The sequence below is a fragment of the Peromyscus maniculatus genome, chromosome 6 (assembly GCF_049852395.1).
Source record: "Peromyscus maniculatus bairdii isolate BWxNUB_F1_BW_parent chromosome 6, HU_Pman_BW_mat_3.1, whole genome shotgun sequence".
Lineage (NCBI taxonomy): Eukaryota > Metazoa > Chordata > Mammalia > Rodentia > Cricetidae > Peromyscus > Peromyscus maniculatus.
Genome location: NC_134857.1, coordinates 2,496,512 through 2,524,401, shown reverse-complemented (window position 1 = coordinate 2,524,401; position 27,890 = coordinate 2,496,512). Strand labels below are relative to the sequence as shown.

The 27,890-nt window shown below is 40.6% G+C and overlaps 1 protein-coding gene, 1 long non-coding RNA gene and 1 other non-coding gene across 7 annotated transcripts in view; 1 reads left to right on the top strand and 2 right to left on the bottom strand.

Moving 5' to 3' along the window:
- Nucleotides 1-1,935: 1,935 nt before the first annotated feature.
- The window catches only part of Trpc3 (transient receptor potential cation channel subfamily C member 3), a 68,857-nt gene continuing 42,902 nt past the window's right edge, over nt 1,936-27,890 (bottom strand). For 4 of the 5 annotated variants that reach the window (XM_076573819.1, XM_006991831.4, XM_076573821.1 and 1 more), the window contains 6 exons: nt 25,367-25,631; nt 21,715-21,910; nt 19,452-19,661; nt 16,274-16,357; nt 6,404-6,479; nt 1,936-2,836 (listed from right to left, as the gene is read on the bottom strand). In XM_076573819.1, coding sequence (XP_076429934.1) covers nt 2,694-2,836; nt 6,404-6,479; nt 16,274-16,357; nt 19,452-19,661; nt 21,715-21,910; nt 25,367-25,631 — 974 coding nt within the window. In that variant the 3' untranslated portion in view covers nt 1,936-2,693. The remainder of the gene's footprint in view (nt 2,837-6,403; nt 6,480-16,273; nt 16,358-19,451; nt 19,662-21,714; nt 21,911-25,366; nt 25,632-27,890) is intronic. The other variant, XR_013051975.1, reaches the window with a different exon arrangement.
- LOC143273803 (uncharacterized) lies at nt 22,509-25,473 on the top strand. Its single transcript, XR_013051976.1, has 2 exons — nt 22,509-22,771; nt 25,169-25,473. It is a non-coding gene; the product is annotated as an uncharacterized LOC143273803 (long non-coding RNA).
- On the bottom strand, nt 23,747-23,865 carry LOC121830646 (5S ribosomal RNA). Its single transcript, XR_006073864.1, has one exon. It is a non-coding gene; the product is annotated as a 5S ribosomal RNA (ribosomal RNA).

Sequence of the window (27,890 nt, the reverse complement as noted above, 5' to 3'; positions counted from 1 at the left end):
GAGCAATAACAGTAAGGGAGGAAACAGAAAACAGCAGTATGCCAGTCTTACACAAGTGATGAAACAAAGAGAAATTTTATCTCAAGAGCTCTCCAGCTGCATGGGGAGGCATGGACAAAAAGAAAGGAAAACAATTCATGTACATAAATGGTATGGAAGTCACAGGCTTTATCTTCGTACCTCTGCAATTTCTGGATTCTGAGACTCTTAAGCTGTTTTCAGCTTTCTTTCTAATCTCGATTAGGAAAATTATTAACTGTTTTCTATTCCCTAGTTATAAGCAAAAACTTCGACATTTGGAACCTTAGACAATGAAAAGAAAAAGAGCATCATCCACTGTAGAAAGTCCTTTTCGTCTCTGTTTCAGTACACCAGAGCACTGTGAAGGGCCAGCTGACTGCATTTTTTTCTTCATCTTCCTAGTTAAACATGTTAGAATTTGATTTATATCTATATTGTTCCCTGTGGTGTTTTCCTCTAATCATGCCCAAAGCTAAAGGTCAAGTTGTTTTTTTTTATTTGTTCTTCCTCTATAATCTTGTGATTTGCATATTGTAAATTGTTTTCATTGTTTCATGGTATGTTCTGAGAACTGATTGATCAGAAAACTACAACATATACTTTTCCCGTAATCATAAAAATAGCTAACTAAATTACTAACTGCAAAAATTATGCTTTTGTAATCAAAGGTCAGAGGCTTACTACATAAAGGCACCCCTGGTTTTGGTCAGGGCCACTTCTCTCTCCTACTTCCAAGGAGAACGCAAGTTTGGCCAGGCCATAAAATAAAATTTTACCTTGCAACATATCAGCATTTGATCCTGGTTTAGACACCATAACAATATATCACAATGGGGGAAAAAATCAGTTTTATTCTGTTCAGAGGCACTGCATCATAAATTGCATAAAATTTGGAAAGTTTTTAAGACATGTACCATTAGATTAGAACAGAAGCTGATAATTCTGCAGTTGTAGCAAAATATGTACAGTCTTTTTCTTCACTCCCCCAAGGTAGGAATTAATTAACCTATAAGAGGTTCAGGAAGCTGAATTTAGTGTTTCTTCTTTGTCTTCTGTCTAGTAAGTCTTTCTATGCAATAGCAATGGTATCATTATTTGTTTAGTTGGTTTTTAAGACTAGAAAGTCATGTGATCACAATTTATGTCCCAGTGAGATCTGACAGGAATGCTCTAAAGATATACAAGACGCTAAACCTAACTGCATGGGAGATTCAAACATGGAGGATACAAAGGTTTAACAGTCTATCCTGGCTCTTGTCCCTTTATGGAAATCACAGACATTGTGCATATGATCAGTTCAGCTTTGGTATGTAATGAAGACCCAGGAAGACACCTCACCGGCTAGTTTGCAGAAAAGATTAAAATTCTTTGCTAAGGAAAGGAATGGAAGGCATGGATGGCCCTGCCTTCATAGACAGCATCATTCTTTTCATTCCTATGGTAGCTTGAATAGGACCCTACAGGCTCATATATTTGAATGTGTAGTCACCAGGGAGTGATACTGTTTGAAAGGATTAGGAGGCGTGGCCTTATTGGAGGAAGTGTGAAACTGGGTGTGGGCTTTGGGGTTTCAAAAGGTCCTTCCCTGCTGCCTGTGGATCAGGAGTGTTAAACTCTCAGCTACTTCTCCAGCACTATGTCTGCCTGTATAGTGCCAGGATCCCCACTATAATGATAGTAGACTAAACCTCTGAAACTGTAAGCCAGCCCCCAGTTAAATGGTTTCTTTAATAAGGGCTGCCTTGGTCATGTTGTCTCTTCACAGCAATAGAGCAGTAACTAAGATACTCCCCATGGATCCAAAACTCAGAGAAGAGCAAAAGACAAGACTTGGAGTCAGTTGACCTTATTTAGCATTAAAATATCAGAGGTACACATTAGAAGATTACAACAAAATAAAGCCTACAATAACCCCCAACTTAAAAAAAAATCTTTATTAAGTTCACATCATCAAATCACAAATACAAAGAGAAAGGACACAAGCATGTATTTTAGAAAAATCTTTAATGATTGTTTTTTTAACAATCCTATGAAACTTAAATATGTAGTGTAACTGTATTTTCAATTAGCTTGTTTCACTGTCAAATTCTTCACTTGAGTTTCAAAGGTCTTAGGATTGTCAGTGATGCCTAAAAGTCTAAGAAAAATCTCAACAAGTCATAGCTGGTTGTAAAACTCTATTTTTAAAAAATCGCTTCAGCATTTGGATGAGAGGGTATGCTACATAGCAATGGTCTCTTGTCTGTTCTTGGATGCTATTGGCTGTTCAGGTCAGTTGGTTTCAACATTTACCAAGCACCTACTATATCCCAGGCACTGCACTAAATGTTGGAAACAGAAAGATGAGATTGATGTGGTCCCTGTCCCCCAAGGAGCTTACAGTCTCTTAGAGGCCACCAAGTAATATAAAGACAACAATGACAAAAATGTCAGTGACCTAAATACTGGGCTTCTAAATACAATAGCATGTCACTGCTTGTAATGTTGAGGTCAATTGCTGAAATCATTTTCATGTAATGGAAATCATTACCACCTAGCTTAATTTTAAGGTTTTGCATGATAAACATAGTTAACACTAGAGCTTTACACCATAGTTTTTCAAGTATTTCATACTTAGGAATATTATTGCCCGCATTTGTGCTATAGTCAAAGCTTGACTGTAGGTTGCTGCCTCATTCACATCTCAGCACACTGGGGTTCAGTTTCTCACTGAGTTTATGAATCAAGATGGCTAATTCTTCTGTTGCTTGGCTCTTGTCTTCCAAAAGTTCATAACGAAGGCTGGAAATATCCTGCTTGATTTCTTTCAATTCACCTAGAGTATTTGTATTAAAAAAAAATATGTGTAAATGGTGACTTGCTCTTCATATTTAGACAAAAAAGACAAAGTGAAATCCACTCAGTCTGAATACATTTGCTTCACAAAGTCTCCAAGGTAGATATTTCAAATTCTCCTTTAAGGTATTCAAGAAAAGCCAGCCTTAGCTGGGTGGTGGTGGTGGTGGTGGTGGTGCACACCTTTAATCTCAGCACTCGGGCCTGCCTCTGCCTCCAGAGTGCTGGGAGTTTGAGGCCAGCCTGGTCTACAGAGCAAGTTCCAGGACAGACAGGGCTAAACAGAGAAACCCTGTCTTGAAAAAAGCAAAACAAAACCCCAAAAAGCCAAAGAATGAAAGGAAAGAAGGAAGGAAGAGAGAAAGAGAGAAAGAAAAAAGAAAAGCCAGCCTTTAAAGGCATAACGACCTTTGAAAAAGCTCTAAAGATATTCTGTGTCTGTAATAGTAAAATTCAGCTTCAAGCAATGCCTTTTGTTATGTAAGATCAAACCCACACCCCTGTGTAGGCCAGGCAAGTACCCTGCCACTGGGTTATAGCCCAGCCTTTCTTAGCACAGAGTTAGCCAACTACAACATTGCTAATAATATTAAAGCAAACAATTAAGATGCATTCTCATAGGATGAAACCGTAAAATCACACTTTTGAAGTGCATGATGGTACATGCCTTTAATCCCAATTTGGGAGGCAGAGGCAGGTGAATGTCTGTGAGTTTGAGACCAGCCTGATCTACATAGCAAGTTCTACTCAGAGAGACCCTATCTCCAAAACCAACCAACCAAACAAACAACCCCTCCCCCAAACAATCACACCGTCCCCTTGCTAGACACAAGGAGTCTTTTTGTTCCATTCTGGGGGAGGGTTGACACACCTACATCTGTTATCTTCCATTGCTCTACTAAAAATGAGTGAATAAATGTGCAAATACTTAGAAGTAAATTAGGTCAAATTTGATGAAGAGAAAGGAAGGCTCAAAGGGAGCTGCTCATGAGGTAGTGCCATGAACACACGGCTGGGCTTGTCTGGTACAGAGGCCAGTGTGTCAGGAGCACAGGAAGCCCGTGGAGATGCACCATGGCAGCACGCAGACTCCCCTCTCTCCAGGAGAGACAGCACTTAGAGGTTGAAACCCAGCTGCTCCCAGAATTCAGCATGGCAGCACTCTGAGCATACACGGATTGTGATGGAAAACAGGACCGTTCTGGGAGTTCTTTAACTGTGATGTAGGAAGCCCTTGACATTAGGAGTAAATTTAGAGGCAGAACATTACCTAGATCCTAAGAATCCATTCTGAAAATCAGTGGAACTCAGACTTCACCGTTTTTAAAATAATATAATAGCATGAAAATATATCTTTGAGGATATTTCCTTTTATTAATAATCTTTATTTTTAACTGACAAATAGTGATTATATATACTAATTGGGTACAATGTAGGGTAGCATCTTATCAGGGTAATTTTAAAGTATAATTTGTATGATTCATAATTATAGTCACGGAGACAAAGTCTCATGTAACCCAGGCCTCAACTTCACTGTGTAGCTAGGCTAAGCTGGCCTTGAACTCCTGATACTCTTGCTTCCACCACCTGAGTGCTGGGATGACAGACATGTATTACCATGCTCCAGCATGTATGTTCTTTTATTATATAAAAAAATCCAATGGACTGTAACTTAGCAGTAGAACATGTCCTTGACATGTATGGAGCCCTGGATTCAATCCTTAGCATCACAAAAAATACTAAAGACATCATGAAAATCTTTTCATTTTACGCAAGTCTTAACTCTTTTTTTTTTTTTTTTTTTGAGACAGGGTTTCTTTGTGTAGTTTTGGTGCCTGTCCTGGATCTTGCTCTGTAGACCAGGCTGGCCTCGAACTCACAGAGATCTGCCTGGTTCTGCCTCCCAAGTGCTGGGATTAAAGGCATGTGCCATCACTGCCCAGCGGAAGTCTTAACTCTTATTCAAGAGTATACACCAGCCATTTGTGGATTCATTTTGTGCCCCCCCCCCCAAAAAAATAAAAATAAAAAAAAATCAAAAGATGCTTCCTGTGGCATATGGGAAAATAGAAGAATAACGTGGTCTGGTTTGAAACAAGTCTAGTGGCCTGAGTGAAGGTTCTCCCACAGTGAGCCCCTTCATCCCTAGTTCCTCTTTCTTTGATTGTGAATCCACTGAATACAGGATTCAGCCTTGGGCTTTGGCCTCCTAGATAAAAAAAAGAATTACCTCATCTAATAATATGCTTACATGCTATATAGTCAACTTTCTTACTAAACTTTCTTAAAGGGGCTGGAGAGATGGCTCAGCAGTTCAGAGCACTGGCTGCTCTTCCAGAGGACCAGGGTTCAATTCCCAGCACCTACATGGCAGCCCACAACAGTCTGTAACTCCAGTTCCAGAGAACCTGACACCCTCACACCAATGCACATAAAGTTTAAAAAAAAAAAAAAAAAAAGGACTTTCTTCAAACTTGGTTCTCACTAACTTCTCTCGTTGGGGCAAGGATTCAAATGCTGATCATTTTTTGGCACTAGTTCAGTCACATGATTCCTCCCCTGTAGACGAGCTAGCTCTGTATTCCAAAGGAGGTTGTGGGACAACTGTTAAGATTTCTGTTTCTACATTGTAACTCCATTCTAATACTACCTTCTTGAGCCAGCATAATAGGATTTTTTGCCTAGTCTTCATTATATATTAATAGATTTTTTTCTATGAACATATTTCACTGGTTTGACTCAGATTTGAAAGGAACTCATTTTGTTCACAGGGAAATGGCTTCAAAGCCCATTCATCAACAGTGTTTGCTAAGTTAGCCTTTCTCTTACCAGGACAGACAGATCTAGTGGCAATTTATCTTGGTTGAAAAGGAGCTTCCATTTATTTTAATTATATCTTTGTGTGTGTGTGTGTGTGTGTGTGTGTGTGTGTAGGTGTCTGCAAGTGAGTACAGGTGCCTGGAGAGGTCAGAGGCATTGGAGTCCCTGGAGCTGGAGTTACAGGCAGTTGTGAGCTGCCCAACATGAATCAAACTCAAGTCCTCTGTAAGAGTAGCAACTTTCTCTTAACTACTGAGCTACCTCTCCAGGCCCAGGTTTTTTTCTTTCTGACTCTAGATCTGTGCTGTGGTGCTACCCTCCAATCTTTCTTATTTATAGTTTGGGGCTTAAAAATCTTTTCTTGAGACAGTGTTGTTGTTGTTTTTTTTAATTTTTTTTTATTATTGTTTTATTGATGTTTTGCCTGTATGTATCTCTGTGTGAGGGTGTTGGATTCTCTGGAACTGGAGTTACAGACAGTTGTGGGCTGCCATGTGGGTGCTGGGAATTGAACCCTGGTCCTCTGGAAGAGCAGCCAGAGCTCTTAACTGCTGAGCCATCTCTCCAGTCCCCCTAGAGACAGTGTTTTGCTATGCAGCTCTGGTTGGCCTAGTACTCACTACGTAGCCCAAGGCAGCCTTGAACTTGCGTCGATAGTCCTGCCTCAGCTCCCCATCTTCCTTAAGTTAGTTAGGAAGAAAGGTGGTCCTCAACTAGAGATGCTTACCTTCGTTCACTTCATCGTTTTCTTTGTCTACTTGTGCTTTCAAAACATACCGTTTTATGAGTCTTTTCATGATCTGCTGTTAGGCAAAAAGAAATAATTAAGTCAGTAACGATACACATGAGAACGTTCAGTCTACTCTGCAGAGAGCCTTACATGACTGTGATGACTGTGGAACACACACACAGCAGGCAGGGCTTTACATGACTATCCACAAAGAATCACCCGAGGTGCAGATTCAGTTCTCTCTTACTTTCTGCTGGAACTTACTACATAGCCTGCATACATGCTCTTTTCTTTTTTAATCTCAGGAAGAAAAAGGCTTTTTTTAAAAGTTGGATTGGAAGATATCAACAGTTATCTTTCAACAGATGGTTTCTCTTTAATATGCTTTGAACCTTATCACCATAGACACAACATTATTTCTCTCTATTTGAAAAAAAAAAAGTGAATATAGGGTCAAGGCAGAGCATCTGGATAATAGAGAAAACAACAAAAGGAATGAACAATATCACTGATAACCCCATCATCCAAAGATGATAGTTACTGTTGTTATTTGGGGGCAGGTCATTCTAGTATCTTTCCTTTAAATTTTATGTGTGTGTGTGTGTGTGTGTGAATGTATATACATATATATGTATAATTATTGTTGTTATATTAAGTGTTTTATGGATTTCATATATTTTGTTGCATTACATACTTGTCCTCATAGCAACACATATTGTGACTATTTTTCCAAGCCAAAATAAATGTTCTTACAGAATAATTGTTTATTCATAAGAAAAAACTTAATTTGGATGCCAATCTCATACCATGTATAAAAAATTAATTCCAGTTGACTTTACATGTGAAAGATGAAGCTTTTTAATCCTTTAGGAAAAATATCATTATATCAGATTATAATTTTTTGGTTTTGGTTTTACTTTTTTGAGACAGCATTTCTCTGTGTAACCCTGGATGTCCTGGAATTCATTCTGTAGACCAGGATGGCTTCGAACTCACAAAGAACCACCTGCCTCTGCCTCCCAAGTGCTGGGATTAAAGACATGTGCCACCACTGCCAGGCTCAGATTATATTTTTTTAAAAACAAGGTAAAATTCTAATTAAATATTGAAAAACCGATAAGCTGAACTTCATTATGAGTTAGGAACTTATACAGATACTATTCTTAAAAAATAGAAAAGGAGGCCACAAATTGGGAGAAAGTATTAGTAACTGCTATAATTGAGAAGAAATTTAGAATCAAATAAATAACTTTAACAAACAAAAATTCAAATAATTAGCATTTTTAAACAGGAAAAATACACCTAGGTATTTTACAGAAATGGAATCATAAGTGGTAACAAACTTATAGAACACATTTACAGTCTATTCCTGAGGATGTACATATCATAACAAAGGGGAGATGCAGGTTGACATTTAATAAAGAAAAAGAACAGGACATGCATTTGATAATAACAACTGCTGGAGAAGCCATGGAGACTGTGATGCTTTCCTGGCTTGAGAGCAAATGGACAAGCCACTTTGGAAACAATTTGGTGTTGTCTTCTAAAGTCCAACACTGACAGAAAGTTCACTGCACATGTGGCCGAGAGACATGCCAACAGAGTTAGAAGCAATGCTGTCCTAAGCAGCAAGACCAAACCATTGCATCAAGCATCAGGAAGCAAGGAGAACAGAGTCTCATCCAGCGTGGTCTCCATGTTCCTTCATCTTATTTATGAACCACAGCCACACACACAGGGTGAATTTCAGAAGATGATGCTGAAGCCGGGCGTAATGGCACCTGCCTTTAATTCCAGCATCAGGGTGCATTTGTGAGTTTGAGGACAGCTTGGTCTACATAGTGAGTTCTAGTACAGCCAGGGCTGCATGTCTCAAAACAAAACAAAACCAAATCAAGCCAAACCGAACCAAACCAAAACCAAACAAACAGAAAAAGAAGCATGATGATGAATGAAAACATCCAGTTGCAAAGGACATAACAAGGTAAAAAGCTGTCTTATAGCGCTCAGAACCCAGTAAATCTAGGTTATATGTATTCCTGGGATATTCCTACATGTGATAAACCTACATCTGAAAAGAAAAGCAAGAGGATTAGGAACCCAAGCTTGAGAAATGAACTGCCTCTTAGATGCTGGCAGAGACGTATGATGAGGGGAAGTGCCGACTAGAGGCAACAACCAATACTGCTATCACTCAGGTGGGCGTGGCTTTGCACATTCATGATTTGCTTCGTAATTCAGTATGTTCTGTACATATTCTTGTGTACATATATAAATACCACATTTAAAAGAGAATTCAGGAAAGGGGTGGGAGAGCCTGAGCTAAAAGGTAATCATAGCAAGAATGGAAAAAAAACCCCAAGTTTTAAGGCAGTAAAACATTTGAAGCTAAGTAATCTGTGAGATATTAAGGTGCGTAAAAGGGGGTGTTTAGGGCAATCTGAAACACCAGTGTCAGAGAAAAAAACGCAGCTCTCTGACAGCAGAGATCCCATGCTATTAAAAAGCCTGTGCTGCCAATCATACTCCAACCCAGACCTGCAGGAATCAGCATCCCAAACTGCAAGGCAGGAGGACTGGGGATGAGAAAATACAGAAGACAGACAGCTGGGACCAGGAGGTCTTGCATATTCTAAGCATTTATGTCAAGTAAGTCTATTAATAAGTATATCATCTTATATACTATTTACAAGAAGAGAATGGGCAAAGGTCAGCAGAATGCTAAATCAAACAATGTTGGCAAAGAGAAAACAGGATACCTCAGACACTGTGCCTTATGACCACAGGCCTTCAGAGGGAAAAGCTGCGTTCCCAGCAGCTGAGAACTTAACTCCTTCGAGACCCTGACCCTAGCCCCAACCCCAACCTTGCCAACTGTGTCCCCCAGCAAGGACATAGGACTAGTGTTCCCTTTGTCCTTTCATCGAGCCTCTGAGAAAGTCTGGCTCTCCACTCAAAGGACACCAGACCAGGAAAGACAGATGTTAAGCTCAATGATTCATTCACCAACTATTTATTGAGAGCCAATTTTGTACTGTAGAACACACACACACACACACACACACACACACACACACACACACACACCAAATAAATAAATAAATAAACAAACAAATGAATGAATGAATAATGGCGTGGAGAGATGGCTCAATAATCAAGAGCACTGGCTGCTCTTGCAGAGGACCCAAGTTCAATTCCCAGGACCCACATGGTGGCTCAACTGTCTGTAACACCAATTCCAGGGCACTTGGTGCCTTTTCTGAACTCTATAGGCACCAGGTATGCATATGGCACACAGATATAAATGCAGGCAAAACACTCATACACATAAAATAAAATGATGATTAATAATAATACTAATAAATTAAACAATAAATATTTTTTAAAGAGATGGGAGAAAGATCATTAGCAAGTTGTGCTGAGCCATGGACTATCCTATAGGAAAGCCAAGAAGCTGATCCTTGCCTCACACAGGATTTACAAATGGGGCAAGTGGATTGAAGCCATAAATGTACGAATTAAAATTTTTAGAGAAACATTCTTGATACTCTAAAACAGCAATTCTCAACCTGTAGGATGCATATCAGATACTTACATTATGATTCATAACAGTAGCAAAATTACAGTTATAAAGTAGAAACAAAATAATTTTATGGTCGGGGTCACCACAACATGAGGAACTGTATTAAAGGGTCACAGCATTAGAAGGTTGAGAACCACTGCTCTAAAAGATATTTGTGAGATGCAATCTTAAATGAATGAGATTTTCCCCCCTATTGTTCCTAGATTAATGATAAGTTCCAAACTGGTTACAGAGCACACCAGTCACCTTACAGTGACTTGTCTAGGGACAAGTTTTCACCAACATTGGGGTCCACACCACTCCCAAGGGCCTGCCTGAACTTCAGATCAGTACTGAATTTACCTCCCACTCTTTACAGACCCACAAGGAAAAGGCCTGAGAAACACGAACTCCTGGATCCTATAACTCCTTCATTCTCTAATTGTTCCATGTGAAAGGGAGGGAATGCTTCCTGGAAAGCTTATTAAAACTATGCTTGTCTCTGAGAGAAGGAGCCAAAATGACCTACTCTCTACTTAATGTGCAGTCTTACGGACTTGCAGGCTTCTTCCAGGTGATTAAGTCAGAGAAAAAAAAAAAGACCTAAGACATAGGCAGGAACAAGTATGAACTAACCTGTGCTCTTATTGTCTGACAAACATCTAATCTCACTATGGAAGTCAGGGTGGAAGGTCGTCGAGAATCTAAAAGAGAACTACCATAAGATTCAGCTCTACCATTCTTGGGTATGTATGTAAGGGCCCCAAGTCAACACAGCAGAGAGATTCCCACACATTCTAGTTTATTGTGGCACTCTTCACTATTGACAGGGAACGAAACCAGCCTAAATGTCCACCAACAGATGGACGGATAAAGAAATGTATATATACAGATGGAATTCTGTTCTGTTCAAGAAGAATGAAATCATAACTTTTGCAGGAAAAAGAATAGAACTGGAGATTATTATGGTAAGTGAAATATTTCTCTCATATGCAGAACCTAGATTTAAATTTGTATAGACCCAATGTTCTTTTTGGACACCATGCATCATTTATTTGTTTATGAATTAATGAACTAATTTGTGTGTGTGTGTGTGTGTGTGTGTGTGTGTGTGTGTGTGGTGTGTGCATGTTTGTAGGAAGGCAGCTGCATGCCCCAGCATGTGTGTGGAAGCCAGAGGCATGGCCCTTGATTCTGCCTTGAGTGAGGGTTTTTGTTTGCCACTGTACATGCCAGGGCAGCCGGCCTGGACTTCCGGGGGCTCTCCTCACTGGGGACTACTGGAATTACAGACATGCAAGCATGGCTGGGTTCAGTTTTACCAGGGCTCTGGGATCCAAACTCCTGTTTTCATGACTGTGTGGCAAGTGCTTTACCCAATGAGCCATTTCCCCAACCCAGGGCTGACCCCTAACACAGTGTCACTCTGTCGCCCAGGTTGTTCTCACATTCATGGATTCTTCTTAAGGGAAAAAACTTTTATTTTTAACTATGTGTATCTGTGTGCTCCTGCGTGGGGGTATGTGCATGCGAGTAGCCAGAAGGGGGACTCAGAGTCCCTGGATCTGGAACTATAGGTGATTATGAGCTGCCTTCCATGTACTAACGAGCCGTCTTGCTAGTCCCTCATGGCAATCTTTTTGCCTTAGCCTCCTGGGTGTTTAGGTTACAGCCTGGCTTTCCTTGGTCTTTCATTTTGGAGCATATAGGCCAGTTGTTTTGTAGTTGATATTCTTTTTCTTTTCTTTTTTAAATTCTGAGTTCAAGTGCTTGTGCGGAAGCTAAGAAATCCTTATGTGTATCTACTGCTGAAAATAGAAATACAATCACTCTTAAGAACAAAATTAGAAAAATAAATCTTATAATATGAAAAGAGACATACCTAAGATAGTCATTATAGCACTATTTATAACAGTCAAAAATAGAAAATGAACTAAATATTCTTTGAAAAAAGTGAACAAGATGTTTGTTGTCACAGTGGAATATTACACAACAATTAAAAATGAGATATCCATGTAGCAATATGGAAAACTCTGGGCAGCAAAATGAAGTATCTGTAACAATTTTTATTATATTATTTACATACTTAGGGAATGCACAAGCAAGGGGCTGGAGAGACAGCTCAACAGGCAAGAGTGTGAACTGCTCTTCCAGGGGACCCATGCTGGGCAATTCACAACCACCTGTAACTCTAGCTCCAGGGGATCTGATGCCTTTTTCTAGTCTCCATGGGCACTGTACTTGTTGTATACATACCATCCCATACATGATTAAAATAATAACACATATTTACAAACCAATCCAAGCAAACAAACATCCCCCAAAAAGCTTATGTATAAGGCCATGGATTTATTTATGTAAGTGGTATATACAGAAGTAGGTATGAGGAAAGCACACATGAGACCTAAGAAGAAGCAGAAGCTTTCCGTGTAGGGAAGGAGACAAATTAGCAGAGCAGGAGTGCTGGAGTTTCATCAATGACTGAAGAAAGCCAGAAGAATATGTCAAAACACTAACATTTATTAAAGCAAGGCGTAGTGGCATAGATGTGGTCACGATAACTAAATAAGCATCTTTCATGGTGCTGTGAGCACTTTGGTTGTCAAAGAAAGTGAGAATAACTCTGGATTCAAAATGGTCTTCTGTGAAATGATTTTCCTTAGAAACATCTTGCCAAAAAATGAAATAAAACTTTTGTTTTGTTGCTTCTTTTTTTTTTTTTTTTAGATAAGGTCTTGGTTATGTAGCCCAGGCTGGCCTCAAATCCATTATACTCCTTCCTTAGCCTCATAAATACTGAAATTACAGATGTGCACTTCCATGCCTGGCCTAAAACTTCTTAAAAATTAAGGTAGGGAGATTACTCAGTTGGTAAAGCGATTGCTGTGTAAGAATGACGCCCTAGGCTGGGTGTGGTGGCACACTTCTTTAATCCCAGCACTCAGGAGGCAGAAGCTGGCAAATCTAGGTTCACAGCCAGCTTGGTCTACAGAGTAAGTTCCAGGATGGCCAGGGATACATAGGGAGTCCTTGTCTTAAAAACAAAAAACAAACAAAACAACAACAACAACAACAACAAAAAAAAAAAAAGATGAGGACCTGAGTTCAGATTTAGAGCACCATCATAAAACCATTGATGGAGAGGGAGAGACTGGTAGGTCCCTGGACTTCACTGGCCAGTCATCTAGCCAAATCCTCAAGTTTTGGCTTCATTGAGAGATAAGGTGGAAAGTGACCGAGGGAAACACCTGGCACCGACCTTTGGTCTCCACATTCACAAGCATATACACCTGCACACACTCATACCTTCAAGAACATATAACACACATACACCAATAAGAATTAAGGTGAGGCAGATGTGTCGGGAGTAAAAAAAAAAATCTCTGAATTTTGAATAGAAGCCTTTATTTACCAGACGAGTGAGCCTAGAGTACTCATGAGCTTCTGTTTTTCCAACTCCATGATGGGTCACAAAACTCAGCCCATAAACCATGGTTCAGATTAGATAATCACATGTAGACTCATAGTTCCTGCTTAGATATGCTCAGATACTATTGGTATTATTTAATAACGCTTGATAACTAAACTTTCACACTCTCTAATGTAATATGCTTCAAGATAGTTACATGTCTCCTGAAACTATGCTTACAAGAAGTGCATGGAATTTTGCACTTACTGCCCAAAGTGGAAATGATGGAAAATACCTGTTTTAAAAATTCTCTAGAGTTCAAGTGTCTCTAGAAGCAGCCCAAAGAAAGTCTCTTATTAACAAAGCCTCACCAAAGAGAAAGTAAACAGGCATATCTCAGGGAAAAGTATGTATGGAGGCATAAAACTTTCCCCTTCAAAATTTGCTATGTTCAAAGCCAGGCTCAGTGGTACATGACCTTTGTCACAGCAAGAACAATAGATAAAGAAGGGTCTCAGACATCTTCAGTCACATTCCAGAAGGGCTGGGTGACCTGAACTTTTGAACATGAGAAAGGAATACAATTCTATCTTCTTTTAGCCCTTCAGTAGTTGCTATTTGGCAGTTCTGGAATTTTTTTCATAGACTGAATATAATAAATATAATGACACGAGACACAAGGACCTGTATAAATCTGGGCATGATGGCACACACCTGTAAATGCCAGCATTTGGTGGGTAGAGGAAGTAAGATCAGGAGTTAAAGGCCAACTTCTCCTTATTGAGTTTGAAGACAATCTGGGCTACAGGAGACCCTATCTCAGATAAACCAAACTAATTAACATCAGAAAAATCCATCTATCCAACCAACCATTCAACGCCCCCCACCTCCCCAAAAAAATCCAAAAAGGAAAAAAGGGACATCAGAAAGAATCAAATCTTGAAACATTAATTCAATCTTCATAAAAACACCAGCCAGAGACTGCGAACTAGACAGGCTAACTAAAACTCCAAACTTCAAAGAAAAAAATGAATGGCCAGGTAATTTTGCAAAATGGAAGCCCCAAAGTAAGGAAGGATATAAATTTGTATATGTTTTTGTTTGACTTTGTTTTAAACTATGTATGGCCATATAGCATTCATAGACAGAACAATGGGACATAATAAAAAACACATAGGAATAAGTTAATTTGCTACAGAAATTTAGTAAATGAAAAGCCAATAGGAAACAAAACAATATTCAACATAATGAACATAGATGGACATCTGAAAAAAATCAGTGTAGACCTTTATGCATCATTACATTCAAGTATATTGTACATGGATTGACTACTTCATATAAAAAGAGAAAGAGCAGAATGCATGAGAGTCTAAAGGTCATTACATAATAGGTCTTTAAATCTCAAAGCCATAAAAGCCTTGTAAAGTTGACTGCAAAAATGAAAACGTCCAGGATGGGAACAAAACAGCTAAAACAATTCAAGGCATTCACACACTGGTAAAAGCATATCCCAGGTAAAGCCAGGTAGTTTAACTATTAAAAATTGCTCTTAATTGGTAGCAGAAAGTCATCAAGAAGGGCACATAGATCATCAAACATAACATGGCCAAGTTCATTCATGATAAACGCACAGTAAAAGCACCTGATTATTTCTGTTAGGCTGATATAAAAATCCTGGCTTTATTTCTATCAGTAGGAGATGGGGAAATGAAATAAACTAAGTACCACATTCTAACAGACTGTAAAGTTGTCAAACAAAGAAAGGCTTCCACAATCAATGTACCAGTCCAGCTTGCCAAGTTTTCCTCTTCTAAGGAAACTGTATGCAGAGGTGGGTTGTACCCATCAATTAACACCACAGACACTATAGATGCCTTAATCCTCTCTCCACCTTAGACATATTGGAATCTAAAGATGTGAGGATCAAAATGACTAGCCAGATGAAACAGAACTATAACCTCTTCTATGCTAGACAACAGTGTCCAAATCTGCGAATAACATGAACATTCAAGAGGTATTTTAAAGTTGTACTGACAAAACAATTGAGCCTCATGACCATTTGCAAAATACCAGACCTTATACTGACAACATCATTTATTCTCATATTCTACATCTTCCACTCCTTTCTCTAGGGCAGGGTTTATGCAAATATTCGTTCTTTGGAAATTATAGCAATGGCTGAGTGGTTAAGAGCACTTGTTGCTCTTGCAGAGAGAGGATCAAGGTTTGGTTCCCAGTACCCACATGGTGGTTTACAACCATCTGTAATTCCAATTCCAGGGGATCCAAAGCCCTCTTCTGACTTCCATGGGCATCAAGCATTCATGTGGTATACAGACATATACCTAGGCAAAATACTCTCACATAAAATATATAAATCTAACTTTAAAAAACTATCGAAACACTTTGTTGTCAACATTGCAAGAGCAATCCTTCTTGCTGAGCCTGGTGGTACAGGCCTGTGCTCCCAGCTCCTGGAGAGGCTGAGGCCGGAGGACTGAAAATTCATGTCCTGCCTGGGTAACTGAGTTGGAAGTCAAGCCAGGAACCTTAGTGAGACTCTATCTCAAAATAAAATAAAATAATAAAAAAGACCAGGACTGTAGCTTGGGCAAGGCTCTGGGTTCAAACTTCAGTCTTAAGAAAATAAGAAATAAAGAATTTCAATCTTAAGAAAATAAAAACTACAGAAACAACAAAAAGCCTCTTCTTTAGCAAAAAAAAAAAAAAAAAAAAAAAAAAAAGCAAAATAACAAAGAGGTTGAACTCTAATTTTTGAAGTCCCTAACGTCTGATTCTGAAAGGCTTTACAGTATATATGAAGAATGCACTACTCCACACATACAGACACATACAAGGAATCACACACAATAGAGAATGGCTAAGGAGTTCTTACCTGATAGCGTGTTGGCTGATTGAGAATGCTGTTAAAACTGTGTGATTCAAAAACTCTCGAGTTAGACTGAGTGAAGAGGTTTAACTAGGAAAAAATACAATTAACCTAGTAAATTAGAATACAATCATTTGGAATAAGAAATATAGTCTATTTGATTCTCTTGGATGGCATTTCTGGAGTCAGCACTTTTGAGGAACATTTTTTTTTTCCGAGTTGGCTTTTATGAGGGAAATAAATATTTCCAAAGGCAAACATCCGCATGAGAGACATGTCCACCTCCATCAAAACACTGTCAAGACACAGTGTAACAGAGCTGTTTATTAAGAACGCATGTTAGAAGTTGGCCCCTACCTAGCATAAGTTTTCCTAGGGACAGACAACATTTACCACCCAGAACCCCAATACCTCTGAAGGGGCTGACTGGCTGCTGAACCCAGGTTCCTCTCCTAAGTTGAACAGAAGCATACCACAGGTGTGGGCAGCCTTACAAGCATTTTGTAGCCCTACAATATCACCTAGATAATACCTCTTCTCAAGCATCTTGCCTTACTCTGAGCAAGAATCAGACCTTTAGAGAGAATTGGGTTCAAGAATGGAGTTTATTCCCTGTCTCATATATCTGTCTGTCTATCATATACCCCTGCTCTTGTCTCAAGTTTTGAGTAGGTAGGAGCAGAAAGCAGCAGAGAGCCTAAGGCTGTCCATGCTTCACACAGGCACAAGCAGGGACTTACTATATCATTCAAGGGCGAGCTGCCATGTATAAGACATGATTCAAAAGTGTCCCCCACCCAATTATATTCTCTCTACCTCCTGAGCCGCACTGCGACAATTCAGGAAGGTGTGGCAGTCCAGGGCAGAGGTGACAGGACTGACTGGACAGGCCTCTTGTTCACCCTTTTGCTAGGACATGCCCTTGGTGATGTTACTTTTCCCTCTGCCACTGGGGGTCAGTATCTGCCTGCTGACTGAGCGAGCTTAGCTGATGCAGCAGGGAAATGTTTCTTAAAGTTCTTCTGGAACAGAACAACAAAAAAATTGGCATTTCTTCAACTTTTTATTTAATTCACTTAATGAAGGAAGTCTATGCCCATTCGTAATTGCAAAGCTTTAGCTGGGTGTAGTGGCATATGCCTGGAACCCCAGATGCTGGGGCGAGTGAGGCAGGAGGATCACAAGTTCAAGGCCAGCTTTGGCAATTTAGGAGGCTGTGAAGAGACAGAGAAGCCGAGGCAGGCTCTCCTAGGTGAGAAAAAAAAGCTCCTTCCTCCTGTCAATGGGGCAACATGGTAGGAGTAAGCACCCTGTGGCCAGCTCCCCTGTGGGCCTTCAGAGAGGTCTAAGTACTCTCTGCTCACCTGGATTTGGGTAGCCACCATCTACACTATGACCCTTTCAGATCCAAAGTCCACAAACTCTGCTGCCTACAGAAAGAAAACTTCAAAATATGTTCTCTGAAGCACAAAAGGTTGTAAGCCCCACGCTTGAGAGCCCCCCCTTTTTAAAAAAATAATACTTAGTAGCTGAACTTCCCTAAAGCGTCAAAACATTTATCAAAATACTGTCAATCTTAACAGTAGGCAGAGCCACCCAGGACACCAGGAGCCAGCTACTCCTCAGTGACTGAGAAATGCTAAGAAAGGGCTAAGCATGGACTTCCAGAAAGCCTGGACTCCACATATGCCCTGCACTGGCTGCTGGCCCCGTGACCTGGCCCCGGGGAGCTAATTAAATAGCTTTAGGTGTCTCAGCTATAAAATCGGGATAATGAAATCCACTTCACACTGCTGCACAAGGTCTACACACAGCAGAGCACTGTGGAATCGGACAAGGATGGGCACCGATGGTTGATGAGCTGGGGCGGAGCACATCCCACTTAATCCTCACAGAAGCCCTGTTGCTTTCCTCTTTTAGGTGAGGCGATTTATCTGCATGATTTGCTGATGAGTCTCAAGAGCCAGAGCTCAGACCCAAGTCTAACCCAGAGGCTTCCCCTTCCTTACACAACACGGCTTCTCACTGTATTTGTGAGATGTTTTTGAACAAGGCATGGACAGCCGGTCACTGCCGCAGGGTCTAATAGCCGTGAACAATCACATCCATGTCACACGAAAAGCCTTAAATAGCTGCTTCTTTTTAAACTTATTTTTTTGATGCTGGGGTCCCACTCTGAGCACAAGGTCACTTTCTGTAGGAGTAAGATTCTAGGGTTATTACAAATCTTGGAAACACAGTTCTACCTTAAAAAAAAAAAAAAAGGAACTAAATCGTATCAATCTTGTCTTTCTCCCAGCTTCAAAGAGAGAAAAGGCCTCTCTACCATTCTCAAGAAGGCCCGTGTTTTATTGTTTCCCTGGGATTCTATACTCTGACAGAGGGAGACCATTTTCATACAAAGTCGAAATGTAGCCCAACCTGGCTTCCAACTTGGTATCCTCCTGCCTCACTCTACCAAGTGCTGAGATTACAGGCATGCACTACCACGCCAGGCTCCATTTTCACAATTTCAAACAGAAACAGTGTTTGAATCTCACACATTTGTTCCCGTCTGCTTCCTTCCCTGTTATTTTAAATCCACCGTTATGTTGTGTCTCCTACCCCAACTCTAAATATGGAAACTAAGTTCATAGTGACGAAGTGCCACCTTGAAACTTACCTTCCTGGTTACCGAGTGACTCCAGTGAGTCAACCCAAAAGCTTTTATTCTTCTTTATAAAGGGCATTCATTGCTATTTGGGACTATGCTTAAGCTCCTATCTATGGCATTTCACTACAGGAAAGATGACTTTGCTCAGTCTCTCTAAATAGAGTGCTAGTGAACTATGCATATGCCAAGGCAAAGACCCGAAGTTAAAGTTACTTAACTTCAGAGTAACCGGTCAGAAGCATGGGGCACACAGATTCAAAGCATTTTTCGGTAACAACTTTCTTCTTTGTGTTTAACAAGCTTTTCAGTTGCTTGTTTATATTATGGCATTTACATGAGCAGCTGACCCCAAAGAGGACATAGACTAAGTGACTATTTGAAACACTCTGCAGATAGTATTAGTCTATGAGAGGCCATGGAATAGACGGCTGCCTTCAATATCTTCTAAGTTCACACATGGAAATTAATGAACAAGCATTAAAAGACAAGAGGAAGACTCAAAACATTTGTTTTGGAGTTCTCAATACATACCCTGGACTTCGAGTTACCCATTCCCAACTCCAGATCCTTCTGAAGTCTTCTCCTCCTGCATTTGGAAAAGTTAGCGATCCTCATGATGAAATAAACGAACGATTTTGGACTGGGGACCAGACTGAAGGGTGGAGGTAATGTTTTTCCATCATCAAAGTAGGATAACCAAAGTTTTGAACGAGCAAACTTCCATTCCACATCACTGTCATCCTGGTACAAAACAAAACTCATTGTTAGAACAGTTATGAAATTCTAAAGATTTTATTTTTACTTTGTGTGTGCGTGTGCGTGTGCATGTGTGCGAGTGTGCGTGTGCATATGCCTGTAGAGGCCAGAAGAAGCGGACTGTAGTGACAACTGCAGAGTTGTAAGCCACCTGATGTGGGTTCTGGCAACTAAACTCTGGTCCTCTTCAAGAACAGTGTTTGCTCTTAACTTCTAAGACATCTCTCCAGTCCCACGGTCACTAAATTTTAAACTAGACACTCTAGACTTGATGTATATTCTTACAGTAACTACATTATGTTTTGAACAGTTAAGTAATTCCATTCATCTGCATGTAGTTCCTACACGTCTACACAATGTAGACTCCCATGTATGCTACTCAAATGCTTTCTCTTCCATACGCCTCTGTCTGGACCTACTGAGCTATAACCAGCACCTCCTCACTCCAAGGTAAAGCAAAAAGGCAAGAAAAACTCAGGGTCAAAGAAGGATAAAACTATTAATCACTGTCTCCCTCTGTCACCCCAACCATTTCTTCACATTCATCATTGTTTCTCACTCTCCGCCACCCTCCCTGCTCTCCAGGCCCATCTATACCAGCTTGGTATAGATGTCATGCATCTTACTGTAAAGGCAAAGGGGAAAATGGCATTTTTGCTTCATTCATCTTCATTTGTTTTGTTGAGGATTCCACACTAGCACAGCCTGGCCTGGAACTCACACTGTAGCTTAGGCTACCCTCCTGCCACTTCCTCCAAAGTGCTGGCTAACAGGTGTATGCCAACACACTTCACTGGATCACTCACATTTTGAAGTTTGTGTTTGTACTACATGTCCTCATATGTCACATAAATCCTACAGAGGCCAGGATTGTCTCCATCTTTTTCTGTTCCCAGTGGTTCCCATGGTGACTGGCACAAACATCTTCACTGACAACAGACATGAAGCAGGGCCACAGGTATAGGAAGTGGGCTCCTTTAGTGCTCAGAGCCCACACTGATGTTACCACACATGCAGACATTCACAGTACTGCACCTTTGGCTTCTGCAGGATCTACTGTACTGGTTAATACTGATTGGCACTGTGACAGAATCTAGGATCATCTAAGAGATAAACCCCTGGGTATTCTTGTGAGAAAGTTAATTTAGGTGGCATGACCTACTGAAAATATGGGTAGTTGTGGCTCAGGACTGCATAAAATGGAGAAAATGAGCTAAGGACCAATGTTCATCTTTCTCTGTGTCGTGACTGAGAATGCGGTGTGACTGGCTGTCTGAAGCTCTTGCTCTTCCCCACCAAGATGAACTGTACCCTTTAATTGTCAGCCCCAAACAAGCTCTGCTTTTCTATATTCGCTTTTGTCACAGCAACAAGAAAAATAACCAATACACCTACCTTCTGTGTTGAGGACACTACATAAGGGACATCTGTTATAAAATGCACTTAGCACCCAGGAACATGAAGCAGATGGAGCACCCTGAGTTTGAGGCCTTGGGTGACACAGTTGGGTCCTGGAAGCCTAGCTATAGAGTGAGACACTGTCTTCCAAAACCCAGACAAGCACAGCTGCTTGGTGGAGGTAACACATGGCTAAAAAAGATACTAAATCCAAAAGAGGAAGACATTTAAAAAGCATGAAACAGGCCGGGAGGTGGTGGTGGTGGTGGCGCACACCTTTAATTCCAGCACTCAGGATGCAGAGTCAGGCGGATCTCTGTGAGTTCGAGGCCAGCCTGGTCTACAGAGTGAGTTCCAGAACAGGCACCAAAGCTACACAGAGAAACTCTGTCTCGAAAAAACAAAACAAAACAAAAAAAGTATGAAACAATAAAGAAGGCTACAGAATCAACAAATCCAGAATCCAAAGCAGAGTGGCTTCTAGGGACTGGACATTTTGCCTAAAGAACATAGTCAACTTGACTGTCATATCCTCCACCAGGAGCAGTGCTGGGTGGCCCAGGAGTCATAATCCCCCTACAGCCAACATTTCTAGCCAATAGTCTTAAAGCTTTTGATACACAGGGCAGGAAACACTTACCTCAATTTCTTGGTATGAGCTGTTAATCATAGCAATTAGCATGTTGAGTAAAACCACCACCATAGTTACATTGTATATTCCATAAAGAACATATCCAATATTCTCTATAAATTTGTGATCATACTTGAGGACAACAGAAGTCACTTCAGACAGTCCAAATATGGACCAAAATAAAGTCTTGAAACTTTCTTCGACCCTATTGAAAAATTAAACACAGTAATGAAGTGTTTCCAGCATTAAAAAGTAAAAACAAGTCAGTATCTGATGCTACACAGATGTAAAACATTATTATAAAATACTATCATCATAAACTTCTAACAATTGCTTTTTAAAAAATATTACTATTTACTTCATGTGTACTGGTGTTTTGTCTCCATGAATGTCTATGCACCAAATGCAGCCAGTGCCTGTGGAGGTCAGAAGAGGGCATTAGATACCCAGCAACTGGAGTTACTAAGCATGTGGATGCTGGGAATTGAACCCAGGGTCCTCTGCAGCTAGAACTCTTAACTGCTGAGCCATTTCCCTAGCTTCTAATAAAGCTTAAATAAAAATCTTAAAAGTAGAATTATTGTTACGATATATTATTTTTCACTTTCTTTTGAGACAGTATTTCACTATGTGGCCCAGGGTGGCTCTGAGTGGACCATCCTGCGTCCAGCTGCTAAGTGGTAGGATTCCAGGCACATGCCACCATGTCCCCATTACTCCGGTGCTTAGCAGCAAGTATCCCCTGAGGTTCTCAGGTGAAAGCTGAAGTGATGTCACAATACCAACGCTTTCCTTCTGGAAGGATGGAAGTTTGGAAGGGGTTTGGAAATTTCAATCAAACTTCCTGGGTTAGGGTTAAAACTAAACATCCACTTCAAAAAAGGGATGTACAATGAATTCATCATGACTTGCAATGAAGTAATTTGCACCAGCAAACAAACAACCTCAATACCCAGGGATCAGGCTAAAGAGTTTTGGTGCATCCGGATGGTGGAATGCTGTGCGGCCACCGGGGATAAAGAGGCAGATTTATCTTCATACCTTTATAAGATAAGCCTTAGCAAAGGTACATTACGTGGAAAAAATGCAGCAAGTGTGAACTACTTAGTCATGCGAATACAAAAGAAAGGGCTATATGAATACTTACACTCTTTTTGGGAAAAAAGAAATCTCTGAAAATGTTCAAAAGAAACCATGGCTTCCGAGAATGAAAGACAATGAATAGACTGAGGGCTGGTGCGAAGGAGAGGCTTTTCATTGTATTGTAAACATCCCCGTTAGAATTTTTGGCACAAGAACCCACAGTCTCCCCATGTCATCTGTGGGGAATTGGTTTCCAACGTTCTCATGGGTATCAGTATCTGAGGACGTGCAAGGGACTCCCAAATAAGTGGTACTGTATTTTCACATTACCAGTGTCTCATTTCCGGTATTACGTAAGCCATCTCTTGGTTACTTACAATAACAAATATAATGCAAAGCTCTGCAAATAATTGTTGTACTACGGTGTTTGGGGAAAAAATGGCAAGAAAAGAATGTGCATGTTCAACACAGACACATTTTTTAAAAGAATAATTGGATCCGTAGTTGGTTGCATGTGGGATACAGGTTCTGGAAGCCAGCTTCACCTCCTCCATGAGGGTAATGCTCAGTTGGAAGAGGAGGGAGACAAGAGAACTAGAACGACCCAGTCCTTCTAGCACAAGCAGTGTGCAAGCCCTGCCCAGCCTAAGCGCCAGGGTTTACCCCTCACATGACTTTTGTCCACTGGCATTTAGCTCATTTTGTCATATGATCTTCAGATCTGTGGAACAAATACAGAATTCTTAAACCGTCACAGGCCAAGGTCATTGTGAAGTACAGGTGGAAAATTGTCTTTTTCCCCTCAGAAAGTTATGAAAACAGTACTTTAAAATATCGCTAATGAATTATAAATAATAATGAAGCCTATAGACTTGCAGTTTTATTTTTTATATTAAATTTAATATTTTTTATTTATTTTTTAATATTTTTATTTTTATTTTAAAAAAAAAATTTTTTAAGCCTATAGCACCCGGTATTCCCAGGCAGTCTCCCATCCAAGTACTAACCAGGCCCGATCCTGCTTAGCTTCCGAGACCAGATGAGATCGGGCACGTTCAGGGTGGTATGGCCATAGACTAGACTTGCAGTTTTAAATACTAGTTTACTTATGTATTCCTCTAACCACTCCACCAGTATCACGGGAACATCTAGCATGCTCTAGAAATGTTGTTAGTCCCTGGGCAGAGAGGCTGGAGAGTAAAGAATTCTGTTCCATAGAGACATGGTGAGGTTATGGCGTGTGCAGTCAGGAGGCTGCAGCACACATTGGCCTCCGTTTCTGCATTTATTACACCTGTCACGGCAACACCCTGCCCCTTCCTCTTGCTCCTTTGCAAACTTCCCTGCCTCAACTCCCCGCAGCATCCGTGGGCTGGGTATGTGTGGGAAAAGAGGGCCGTTAGAACGGAAAGGGCACTGTGGTTCTGAGCTCCTACTGTGGGCAAGAGGCTTTACATAACCAGCCTTATGTAATCCTCACGACAACCTTATTTAAAATCTATCATGCTTATTTTAAAAATGAGGAAAATGACACTGAGAAATGTTCAGTAATTTAACCAAAGGGCGCAGTTAGAAAATAGCAGAACTGTGTTAAAATCCTGGCCTGCCAGACTTCCCAGCCGATATTCTTTCCACTATATTATGTTGCCAGGCCTTTCTTCAAAAGAGAAAAGAAAAATGTAATCTATCATATGAACTATTGTGAGGCAGAGAGCACAGGGAATTGTGCGGGGTCCTGTCTATTCACCAATGGAGTCACAGGATTTTTTTGTTTTGTCATTTATTATAATAAAGCGAGCTGCTGGTCTCTTTTATCTTTAAGGAAGGCACGCTCTACAATAACTATTTAAAAAAAATAATTTTAAAACAATTCAGATGTCTCCAAGGATGTGATGCTGTACGTTATCTACAGGGAATTTACTGTGTAGCTGGCTCGCAGCTGTGGCATTATGGGGAACAAAGGGGAGCTGGTGAGAGTTTGTGAGATTCTTGCCTGTGAGGGTTGAAACACGGCGGGAGGGGGGGCATCCCCATGACAACCAAAGGCCTATGGTGAAAGAGAGACCCTCACAGCCCGGGTAGCTCCATGGTGGGACCTTACGGTGACAGTGACTATAGATGTTAATCAAGAAAGGCTTCGGGAGGAGGTGAATCTTCAGGGCAGCAGCTGGAGCTCTCCTCCTAGGAGCTGCCCTTTCTGCCTACTTTATTCCCTGTAATCACTACTGAAGAACACATTAACAGAGGAGCTGAAAGAGAAACATAGATCTCAAAATGATGATGCTAAATTTAATGTCCACATAATACAAGAGATAGCCACTATTAGACATTTGCCATCCAGTTTTCTTAAAATAGCCCTTTTCTTCTGGTATTTTTCCAGATCCTGATCAATGCTTGTGGTGGAATCTCACTAAACTCCAAGAGTGGACCAATGGCCTGTATGACCAGCTGCAGATGCTGATTTTATGGATTGTTTTTCTGCTCTTGAGAATGGCTTCATTATGACAGCTGACAGCCTTCATTTGCTGGACCTGTTAGAATTTCTTTTTATACCTTTTTAGTATGATGTCTTACTTACGTGGTAAAAGCAGGATTGACTTTGGCCCCAAGGTAGTAAGAATAAAGAATGAACATGCCAATCATGAAAGCCAGAAACACCATAATGAACAGAACCATGAACTTAAATATGTCCTTCACGGTCCTTCCAAGGGAGATCTGCAAGGGCCCAAAGCTCTCATTTGCAGGGAGGATGTATGCAATCCGGGAGAAGCTGAGTACCACAGCTATGGCATAAAGGCCTTCAGATATGATCTGAGGGTCAGAAGGGAGCCATTTATCTCTAGCTAGAAAAGGGGAGAAAGAGAGAGAGATTAAAATTGGAGTTTTTAACTTATTCCTAACTATGCAAAACAAATACTGCAAACAGATCTATTATAAAGACAAGTGGTTCCTGCTTCAGATGAAACAATAGCAATTTAATTAACTGTCCAGATACTATTATTATGTTAAACTAGGAACAACATCTTTATTTCAATGGATGAAACCCTATTATGAAGACACCAAGATGGCCTCACATAGCACAGAAACAGAATAAAATACAAAAGGGAGAGATTCAATGTTTCATGGACAGACTAAGTCCTGCACAAGCGACCATTGATATTCACTTTCCCCTTAGTTATCCATCCGCTTGTTGGTTTGCCATGCCATAGGCAAAACTTTAGTGGAACTTATTTTGAAAGTCAATCCATCTATCAATTAACACAAGTAAAATGTCCAACAGCAAGGAGGGAGAGTATTACCAAATCACAGTGGTGCTGACCCTGTGAGGGCCGAGCCATGTGGCAGGCTCCCAGGAAGTGTACATGTGTTAGAGGCAGACCCCGAGTGAGGACCCCAATACTATACGGCAGATCCAGTTCCCTGGCAGGCCAATGAAATACTACACGGTTAATTCTGTGCAAACTGAGTGATCTCCAGAAGAATGGCTGCACTGTAGACATTGGCAACAGTGAACTGAACATCTGTCAAATGATTGTGTGTCAGTCACTGCCTCCAGTGGCCCAGTGTTACTTCTCTTTTTATAAAGACAAGACTTAAAAACATACATAAAGGAAGTCGGGAAGCCTGGTTTAATAAATTCCCCTCCAGCCAATGGTTACTAAAATCACATGAATAAGTTTGAATACACAGCTTATAGAAACAATCAAAATAACATATCACATAAAACAAGATTTCAATCCTTTAATTATAAATGGTGTTCATTTGCTCCTTTGAGCCAGTGTCCTTAGTACATTGTTGTAGAATATTATTTTAAGGTGTGTTACTTTTGTTTATGCTGTGGAACATTTGTTTAATGATGCAAGGACATGTTGCATTCTTTTATGTTGCATTTGCTTAACTCTGTGAAGCTGTGATTCTTTGCCTGTCTAAAACACTTGATGGTCAAATAAAGAGCTGAACGACTAATAGCGAGGCAGGAGAAAGGACAGGCGGGGCTGGCAGGCAGAGAGAATAAATGGGAGGAGAGATCTGGGAGGAGGACATCAAGGGCCAGCCACTCAGCTACACAGCCAGCTACAGAGCCAGTCACGGAGTAAGAGTGAAAGTAAAATTACAGAAGTAAGAAAAGGAAAAAGCCCAGAGGCAAAAGGTAGACAGGTTAAGTTAAAAAAGGCTGGCTAGAAATAAGTCGAGCTAAGGCTGGGCGTTTATAATTAAGAATTTGGGGGTGACACCCTCCAAAAAAGAGCAAGAACAACCAGCAACAGTACATTAAAAATCTTGCTTGTTTTTAAAAATAATTTAATTATTTTTATTATTTTACGTGCATTGGTGTTTTGCCTGCATGCATGTCTGTGTGAGGCTCAGATCTTGGAGTTACAGATAGCTGTAAGCTGCCATGTGGGCGCTGGGATTTGAACCCAGGTGAGAGTCAGTGCTCCCAACTGCTAGCCATCTCTCCAGCCCCCTAAAACTCTTGTTCGTTGATGATGACTGATAATGTGTTTAAATTGCATGCACTGCAATACTGTATATTTTGGAGACTTCCTAAAAATGTCAAAGTATCTGTTCCCCTCACAACACTGAGTCCTAGTCACACTTACAGACTCTTCCTCCCTACCAACCATAACACTTCTAAATTCTAAATTTTAGGCTTTCTTATCTGTAAAATGAGTGCCAGACAATAATTTATTCTATTTTAATTAATTTTTATTGTGGTATTTGAGCTAGGCAAGCACTCTAGGACTATGCAATATCCCTATGACTTTATTTAATTAATTTTTATTATTTTTCATTTATTCACATGCAGGCTCTCACTAAGTGGCCCTGGCTGACCCTGATCTATGTAGCCTGGCAGGTTCGAGCCTGTGATTCTTCTGTCTTAGCCTCCTGTGCAGGGGATTGTAGGCCCCACTAACATACAACTATAATGAAAACTTGACCGCTACAGCTCCATAACACTGCTTTGTGCAAAGAAGCCATCAGTGCACTTCCACCTGGACGTCCCCGCCACGAGAAAGATACAATTCCCTCTCCAGTGTCTGCTGCTTCCACAGCCACCTTCTCAGAGGTACGAACTTTAGCTCCTACATCCTGCCTCT